The 9829-nt window shown below is 39.0% G+C and overlaps 1 protein-coding gene across 1 annotated transcript; it reads right to left on the reverse strand.

Annotated features, from left to right (window-relative positions):
* Positions 1-1521: 1521 nt before the first annotated feature.
* Positions 1522-3231, reverse strand: LOC136066329 (uncharacterized). Its single transcript, XM_065770463.1, has 3 exons — positions 2730-3231; positions 2194-2645; positions 1522-2106 (listed from the first exon to the last, which is right to left on the reverse strand). Exons 2-3 carry the CDS (start codon positions 2239-2241, stop codon positions 1522-1524), a joined length of 633 nt encoding a protein of 210 aa, XP_065626535.1. The 5' UTR covers positions 2242-2645; positions 2730-3231.
* Positions 3232-9829: the final 6598 nt, after the last annotated feature.

Consider the following 9829-nt stretch of genomic DNA (forward strand, 5'->3'; position numbering starts at 1 on the left):
GAATGTGGAGCACTTGAGGAATTACTATCAATAAAATGCAAGCTTAGATGAACATGACTTTGGACGAGTCTGAAGTCTACAAACTATTCTACATAAAAGACTGTTTATTTACTTTTTCTTATTATTGTGTTAAGGACAAGTCTATGGTTTGGTTTGTGTTTGGTTTTCTTTTAAGGCAGGCATTAGTTTCTTAAAACATGCCTCGTCTATAAACAATGTATTGTGAACAATATTTGTGGAATGTACATAATATTGTGTAAGTCCATGACTCAAGCACTGCTTTTTATTCATATTGACTTGAAAACAGCTGAAAAGCTTAAAACGAGAAAATTCTCTGGACGCAGAGATGTAATCTCAAGTTTTCCTTAGTAAAGGATGAAATAAAGCATTCTCGTCCAAAGCTAAGGACGAGATAAAGCTGGCACATCATATTACAAGCAAAACCAGGGCATGCTCGTCCATAGAATGGGAGAGGGTAGAAGATGATACCTAATCATACCATGGACGAGGGACAACATGTGTGTTTTGAACTTGTTTAAATTACCTACTTCAAAGAAGAAGGTACCTCATGGACGGGATAAAAGCATAGGCAAGTCTAAGGACGAATAGTGCCTATTTACTTAAACCATTTCGAGTGAAGTTTTTTGTTATCATTTTACATGGTTAAATTACACTCAAGTGAGGATTCCAATAAAAATGGTTTGAGTTTGTGTATAACATATAGACGAGTAAAATAAAATCGAGTAAAGAAAACAAACACTTGTCCATGCACATAAAGCAAACAGTACACAATTAATTGTTTTTCAAGGGTGGACTAGAAACATCCTAAACACCCTTTTAACCGTTTTATCAAGATTCGTCCTTAAACATGGACGAATTAAATTTACTTGAGTTACATATATTTTCTTGAAAAAAAAAAAAGGGAAACAAACAACGAGGTCATCAAAGTATTTTAAGTTGAGGCATCTGGATTGGGGTCGTCCTGAGGCTGAGTTGTGGCATCGTCCTCAATGTTGGCTAGGGGTGTCCAGACCCGACCCACACCCGCCGGACCGACCAAACCGCCCGATCTCCACCCGATTTCAGCCCGAACCGACGCTCCTGTCAGTCTGTTACGGGTTGCCGCGCCCAAGACCCGACGCCGGTGGGTCGAGTGGCGGTTTTCTTCTCCAAAACCCGAGCCACTCGACCCGACCGATGTTCTATACAAAAAATGCAGAATCCGGCGAGGTCGAGCTTAGATTTGAAGAGATCCGGCGAGGTCGAGCTTAGATTCGAGTAGATCCGGCGAGGTCGAGCTTAGATTCGAGCAGATCCAGCGAGGTCGAGCTTAGATTCGAGGAGATCCGGCCAAGTCCCATCAATTTTTAGCCAAAAAATGCAGAATCCGGCGAGAAAATGCAGAATCCGGCGAATATTTCCAAAATCCGGTGAGATTTCCAGGTTCCGGCGACTTTTTTTTTTCAGATTTTGATGCTTTCTTTATTCCGGTGACCCGCCCGACCCGACCGACGTTCACCCTCACCCGAAACGGACTCGAACGATGCTTCCGGCGGGTCGAGTCCGGGTTCCTCCACTCTTCACCCGACGCCGGCGGGTCGAGTCCGGATTGGGTCCAAAACCGACCCGGCCCGACCCGTGGACAGCCCTAATGTTGGCGTCCTCAGAGTCAAGACCAAGGAGAGAGCTAGTGGTGGCAGGGTTCAAATTAAGCATGATAGAGCTGAAGTCCACATCAGGAAATTTCTCAGCAGCGTCTATCCTGAAGTCTTCAAACCCTGTTGCGTAATTGGTGTCCAAGGCATTTGTGTATTGCTTAGACGCTTTAAATTCAGCCACTGCATCTTCCTTGGCTCTGGAAAGGAGAATGCTTTGCTCATCGCTCTTCTTTTGTAAATCTTCAAGACGAGCATCTTTCTCTACAGCATTAACCTTCAACTCTTCAACCAAGGCTTTAAGATCCTTCGCCTCCTCCGTCGTCTTGGCAGCCACCTCAGCCCACTGCCTAGCCTCTTCCTTTAGCTCCTGTATCCTAGTCTCCAGTAAAATCCTCGTCTTGTCCAACCCAGTGGCCTGTCTGGACGCGGCTATGAACTTAGACATGCCCTAAAAAAGTCAACAAACAGTTTTAGTTAAAAAAAAAGAGAAGAAAAAAAAATGTACGTATAGTCAAGACGAAGGAAGAAATTTTACCTTGAAGAGGTCATGAATACCAGGATGTTCAAAGTCCTTCAGGGACATGTCATAGCAGACATTTATGTCCTCGTCCGTCACGGCACTTTTAAAACGCTCCCAGGCCAAATCTTCATTTTCGATGATATTAGAGAGGGCCCTTTGGGATGGTTGAGACGAGGAAGGCGCAACTTTAGAGGGAGGAGTCTTGGATGGAGTAGACTCCACCGGAGTGGACGAGTCAACATCGTAAACTTTAGCAGGTTCCTAGGACGACGGAGTGGGCTTGATTATCTGGGACGAGCCGTGCTTAACTTTCTTACCACGCCTGCTGGGGAGATTCTCCAAGTCCAAATTTTTGGAGATAGTTTTTCGTTTTTCCCCAGCAGTAGGACGAGCTTGGCGCCCAGGTTCAGGACGATTCCCCTCAACACCTACTTCCTTTCCCTTGTTACCCCTCATGGTTGCCATTCCTGTAAAGGGACGAAGAAAATTTACTTAGAAAGATGAAAGTAAAAAATGCAAGGAATACAAAAATACAAAAATTTAATATTTACTTTTTCTCACTGTAATCTCGTGAGCAAGTGCGACATCAGACGGGTTAGGACCTAACCTCCACTTAGCCAGTCGTCTGAGGTTGACCAAGGAATGAAAATCCCTGTCTACGTGTAGACGAGCTCTGTGGACGCGGTCACGGTGCAACTTGCTCAAAGTGGGATGTCCAACAGCTGCAATGGAATAAACTAAGGTTAAATGAGATAATAGTAAGTAAAAGATAAGAGAGAAGAAGGGGAAAGCTAAGGGACTTACCTTCAGGACGAAGGTTCCCTAGGTCCCCAGTAAAACGACCAAAAGAATCCCGGCCAACGTCTACGGGATTTCCAGCCCAGAATCCAGAGACGAAGAAAAACTCCGTCTTCCATTTTCTGTCAGAAAAGGCCAAGGATCTTACCAGTCTACAATCTTTACTCTTAGCTGTGAACTGATAAAAGCCAGGAGATTGGTGAATCTCTGAAGGTTTGTAGTAGTAGAGGAACTCATCCACAGTAATAGGACGGTCCCCTCCAAACACTTCCCCTCACAAAATTTGCATAGAGATAATTAACCTCCATGCATTTGGGTTGAACTGACACACCCCTAAACCTAACCTAAATAGCAGTTCTCTAGTAAAAGAATTTAAAGGAAATCTAAGACCTCCAAGGAGGTAGGCCTCATATACACCTATTCCAAAATGAGGGTTACAACACCATTCTCCACGGACAGGTAATCTAGGGTTAAACTCGTCTGGGATTTGGTACCACTCTCTAAGATTGTTTAGTCTTTCCTCGTCCGTCTTTAAGGGAATATCTACAGCGCAACTATATACAATAACCTCCGTCTCGTCCAAAGGACTGGACGGAGGGATAGAAGACGAGGTACCTACCTGGAACCCTATAGTTTTCCTAAGTTGTTTTTGTATTTCTTCTAAAGGAAGCCCAGGGACCCCTGAGACATACTCCTCATCGGTAGTGTTTCCCCTACTACTACTACTACTACTAGTATCACTACTACTAGTATCACTAGAGTTATTACTGCTCTTGTCGTAATACTCGTCTATGGCTTTTTCTGTGCTATCGCTAGACGAGGAAATGGTGATTCCAGACATTTTCTAAAAAGAAAAATTTTTGAAAACCTAAAAGACGAAGAAGAGAGGGAATACCTGGCTCTAGGACGCACTGAAACTATGGACGCGGGAAACTCTTAGACAAGGCTCTAGACGATGAAGGTCAAGGAGGAAAAATCTCAGAAGTGAGAGGGTAATGGGGGCATTCCACTATTTATAGATGGTTGACCTGAGCATATAAAACGACACGACCAATCAGACACTGACACGTGGCCTTCGTCTCGAAAAAATGAATCGACGAAATGAATTATCAATCAGATTGTGACACGTGGCATCTATGATCAATAGGAAAATCTCGTCCATTCAGAGGAGTAAACTACTATACTTTCTTGGACGACACATGGACAAGGGGGCAACTGATGGTGCAAGAAATACACCAAGTCAATCACTCGTCCATTAGATCGTCCATAGCAATGTGCAGAATGGAAAGCATACAGTTGATATGTTCGTCCTTCCTTTGCCATTCTTCTCCTTCTTCCATTTACTCATCCAATGAAGGACGAGTGAGCAGTGAACCTCGTCCATCCTTAATGGTGGACGAGGTAGGTTTATTTAGAGTTACACTCAGCACACCTTCAACCAAGAGTCATGTTGAAAAGTCATATTACTTGAAGCTCAACACAGGTCCCGAAGAGGTGACCCTTATGACGGTTAAGGAAGTTACCCTCTGAATCCTCCAAACTTTACGACGGTTAGGAGAAATAACCGATTCCTAACACTATATAAAGGCCTTTCTGCGTAGAGGTAAGGGGACTTTTTCTCTTTGGTAAAAATTTTAGATAAGTTAAGTATTGAGGGCTTTTCTCTCCTTCAATTTACTAACTTTACCATCGGAGAATTAAAGGCCGGCTTCCACCAGTCTTCTTTGCTGATTTCCTTTGGTTTTTCAGGACTCACTTTACTAGATCAAGAGCATCCGGATATTTTTCAGCCCACTGATCTCTTAGAATTTATCATAAATTCTTACTTTGTGTCTAATGGAACAATTACATGTCATTTTTTTTTTTATTATTATCAAAGAATCACACATGCGGTTAAAACCCAAACAATTTCTATTCCCCAATTTAAACCCAAACCATGAAGACCTTGGTACTTTTCCAAATTGATTTCATAACTTATTCTTTTTTATGTTCTCGTTTACAAGTCTTAGGCATAAATTATAGAGAAGTGCTACGTCCACAATATTTTCACAACTCATAGGTGGAAAGTTGTTATTGATTCTAATTTGAATTCAAAACTTAAATTACTTTTTACCCATTTGTAACAACTAATAACAATTTGTCATTTAAGATTTGTTGTAAAAATATTGTGAACATAGGATTTCTCTAAATCATAATATACTTACAAGTTAAGAGTTAAGAGTTTGCATTGTATGCTACCAGATCAAACTGAGGGATTATGAATTATGAACTGTTTGAATAATTTATGGTTTGAAAATGATGCAAAAGGCAAAACCATTATAAAATTGACAACGTGGATAAAGTTGCTGAGGAACATAAGAGAGATTTAGATAAAACAAATGTGCCAAAATACATTGCCAAGCTTCTTGAGATTGGTGAAGAAGATGCAAAATTGGAATGGATTGGGTTTATGAGAGTGTATTTTTTTTTTTTTTAAAAACACTATAAGTTGCCACAAGGAAAAAATTAAGTATTATTTCAATGTCCCTTAAACACATAAATTACAATTTAACAGAAATTAATGGAGAGGCCAACAACACTCATTTTTTAAATTTCAAGAGGTAATAACGCTCACTTAAAACTTGAGGGATCAAGAGAGTACAATAGGCAAATTCTAGGGACCAAGAGTTTTATTTTTACAAAAGATGTTCATAGTTATGACCCACATAACTATTCCATTTTGGGGGGTGTTTTGGGTCCACTAAAATTTTGGAGGGGCAAGTGTAATTTTTGGAACCTAAACCTTACACTTTTATATGTGAAATTGAGAAAAAAAAAAAAAAGAAAACGCGCGCGCACACACGTCTATATATATATATATATATATAGACACACACATGCACTAACTTAAGTTCACTCTATGCTCTAACATGACTTTAGCAAATCTAAGATTTTCAGGTTATGTTTGGTTAGGGGGATGGAAAAGTGGGAGCATTGAAATTATTGGGACTTGAGAGGATAGGAAAATGGGAAGATAGAGAATAATAATAATAATAATAATAATAATAATAATAATAATTATTATTATTATTATTATTATTATTGTTATGCATGTGCGTCATTGTTGTTTAAACTTTTTTTGTAACTCATATGATAATCCTTAGTTTATTTTCTTTTAGTTAAGTTAGTTTGTTGTGAGTTTTAGTTTACTCAATTAATCAATTTTTTTTTTTATTGTTGAATAAAAGATATAGGGTTTAAACCTTATCTATATGAAAAACAAATTAGTTTAGGTTGATGATGACAATGGATGATAAAAGAAATCATTATAAAATTAATGCTATAGGTTTAATATCTATATTAAATAATAATAATAATTGTTTGTTTGTCTTTTTTTATTTATTTATTTATTTTTTTTTTTTAAGGACTGGACTATTCACAAGGAAGGTTTATTGTTGTTGGGCTTGTCCAATTCAACACTCCATGACAGGGGCTTTTCGGCTTTGCCAGTTGCGAATCCCAAATGGAGGATTCTATTCTCATACCCACATTACCCATAGGCCCAAAACATACACGGATCATTACATTACCACCTTCTCGTTAGACACTGATGTAAGCCCATCCCTCATACAGGCCCTTCGTTTATTTATTTATTTTTTAACTAACACTTCAATATGAATCAATGACTTGCTGTCACAAATTTTGGGCCTAGAGTAACCTATGGTTGGTTCATTTCTTCTACTCATATTATTATTTTTGTTGTTTTTATTTTATTTTTATTTTTGCTGATAAGAGTGTCCAAAGTTATTTAAGCACCCCATTAACCCATTGTTGATTCCTTTAATCTTTCGCATTTATTTGGACAATGATGTCTTAGTCTAATGATAAAGAGTAACCATCAAAAAGCGGATACTATAGATTAAATTACTATCCTGTCTATTTTTTAAAAAAGTACAATGTTCAAAGATTTTTGTCAACTTAGAACAAAAATTCCTCGGAAACAAATTTTATAATAATAGTTCCTTGGAAAGTTTCCTTAAAAAAAAAAAAAAAAATGATCCTTGGAAATATTTCTTTTGGTCTTAACTGCCTTCCTTCCTAATTTTTTGGACAATGTTGAGATGCAATAAGTTGGTTGGGGGAATGAAAAAGAAAAATAAATGATCTATAGAGACTAATATTTTCACTGCTTAGTTTGGTAGAGTTTAATAAAATGAGAGAATGGAGTGGATTGTAGGTGAGTATACTACTCATGTGAGAGCCATATATTCTTGAGTCTAAACTATAACAAAACCTCTTTGTGCAAGCTTAAGGGCTTGTTTGGATTGAGGGGGGAAAGGAGAGAGCGGGGAGGGGAGTAGAGTGGAGTTGGCTGAAAATAGGCTAGTTTTAGGCCAATTCTATTCTACTCTACTCCTTATCTCTTCTCTTCAATTCAAACGGACCATAACCTTGAGTTTTCTCCTCGTGAGTTGTTTTCAAAAATACTCATAGTGAGTAGAGTTGAGTTGTTCAGGGAGGAGGTTCATTTAGAAGGATTTCAGCATTTTGGAATCACTGCATTGGAAAGCTAACAAGTCATTTACAAGGGTTACAACTTACATATATAGTCTTTGGATACAAGGTTTTGTTTATAATGAGATTTTTATTTTTATTTTAATAAAAGGGTTGGTTATCTTTGGAACGGTTTTTCTTTTTGAAGAGTTCTTTAAAAGATTTTTATTTCATCACCAAATTGGTGTGTGCTTTTTACTACTTTTGACTGCTTTTAGATTTTGGTGATACTTGTTGTAATTGTGCAATTGATCAATCACAACAAGTATCAACAAAATCTGGTTTTATATTTTTTAGATTTGGCACTTGGGATGTAGCATGATGTTTTTTTTTTTGGTTATTTGGGGTGCTAAAATAGCATTTTGGGTGATTTAGTACACCAAACACTAGCTCTAACTGCGACTTTTCCAATGTGGTTGGCCATTAGATAATGAGTAATGTTACAACCACAAGCTATTTTATAAAATTTTTACAAACTGTTTATGTGACTATTTCTTATTGGTTCTTTTTGATGCCCATTCTCGACAAGAGGGCCCAATGGCAGAAGAAGCCCAATAATAGGAAAAAAGGGTGAAGAAAGAAAATAGCAAAGTAAAAACCATTGAGCTTGAATGGCAGGAATAATGGTCCACGAGCCCACAAAATAACAAAGTGGCTCCAAAGAAAGCAAACGGGTCAAGGAAACCCCAAAGAATGAAGTAGTAAGCCTATGAGAATCATGAGAAATAGAAAGAAAGCAAAAAAAAAAGGGCAGAGGAGCCCAAAGAAAAGAATTGGTAAATGGGATTGGTTTGAAGGCCAATAAACCCAAAGGAAAATGATGTGGCAATTAGGCCAGGGGAGCCTAAAGAATTTAGCAAAAGCACACGAGAATTTAAAAAAGAAGGAAAAAACGAAATGGGCCGAGGATGCCTCAAAGAATAAAATGGGCCGGGGAAGCCTAAGATGTTGTGTAAACTAGTCTAGCAAGAATGTTGGGTAGTAAAAAAAAAAAAGACTAAAGGGAGGAGTAACCCTTGAAATTGGGATGGCAAGCACTTCAACCCACGGGCCTAGAGGAAGTCCAACAAACAAAGTTAAATAATATCATGGTAGAAACAACGTAGTGGCATGGTAGGAGCACCAGCCAGCCCACAGATAAGGGATGAAAGGAAATGTGGGCAGGATTAAAGAAGAAGAAACCCACACCTGAGCAATGTCCAGCTTGAAGAAGGAATAAGACAAAGAATGAAGACCCAATGACTTATCCACACCACAAGAGTTAAACAAGCAGCAGAACCAGACAAACCTATAGGAAATTGCAAATGCGTGAATGCCAAAGGGGTAATGGACTCATATGGGAGTGGAGCGCACACACAAGACTCAGGCACCACCTACTTGTACCCAGCCAATACAGGGGAGGTGGGCCATGGGTCAGAGGTAAGAGAGGGTGTGGTGTGGCGGTGGGGAGAAGGGGAAGCCTATTTTGGGGTTTTTGCTTAAGCTCTTTTGGGGAAAATGTCCTGCTAGGATGACACACCACTCAAAAAAGGCAAACATGAGTTGGAATCACTAGGTGCATGCTATAGAGGTTGGTAAGAGAGAAACCCAACCCTTATCCGGATGAGAGTGCCAAGGGAAGCAAGTAAACAAAACAAAACAACTTTTGTTTAGGAATGAAGTGTGGCGCGGCCAATACAGGATAGTGGTGGTGGCTGGGCAGCTAGTAGACCAGTAGGGCAATCTTGGAAGGACACCCACAACAGGCCAAAAGTAATTGAGGGGTAAAAATGGTGAACCTTGTTACAGCAGGCAGTATAAAAAGCCATGAATGTGCACAGTAAACAACAACACGGAATAATGGAGGGAGAGTACCAAAAGGAAAATAAAGAAAACAAAAGAAGTATGTAAGGAAGCAACGAAAATAAGGAAACAAAGAGTAAAAATATGAGTGATAGGAGTAAGAGCATGCACCAATAGGCAATCCACTTTTCTCCCACTTAATAGCCCACTCTCTAGCAGACCAAGAATCTGAGGTCAAGCCATTTAGGCCCATTTTCCAAAGTGAATAATCTCTCCAACAGAAGGCCCTCTGAGGTCACTCAAATTGGAGGGTGGTTCCCTTCGCGGACTTGAATCTGTCAAGGGACCAACTCTCTTTCTTTAACGAATTTATCTTCTTTTCTTTTGCCATGATTGATTGAAAACTAACATGACTTCTTTTTGTTATTACTTTATTTTAGCTGTGATCACATTATCACACTTCTTTCTCTTTACAGAACTGTTTAAGTATCACTATTGTCAGTAGAAATGTTTTAGTTAAAGTATTTTAGCTATCTCA

The sequence above is a fragment of the Quercus suber genome, unplaced genomic scaffold (genome assembly GCF_002906115.3).
Source record: "Quercus suber isolate HL8 unplaced genomic scaffold, Cork oak 2.0 scaffold_31, whole genome shotgun sequence".
NCBI lineage: Eukaryota > Viridiplantae > Streptophyta > Magnoliopsida > Fagales > Fagaceae > Quercus > Quercus suber.

Bases quoted from the DNA above. Each gene is read 5' to 3' on its own strand.
- LOC136066329 (XM_065770463.1), bottom strand. From the start codon at position 2,241: ATGTCCCTGAAGGACTTTGAACATCCTGGTATTCATGACCTCTTCAAG. The intron at 2,107-2,193 runs GTAAAATTTCTT...TGACTTTTTTAG, and splicing joins GTATTCATGACCTCTTCAAG to GGCATGTCTAAGTTCATAGC.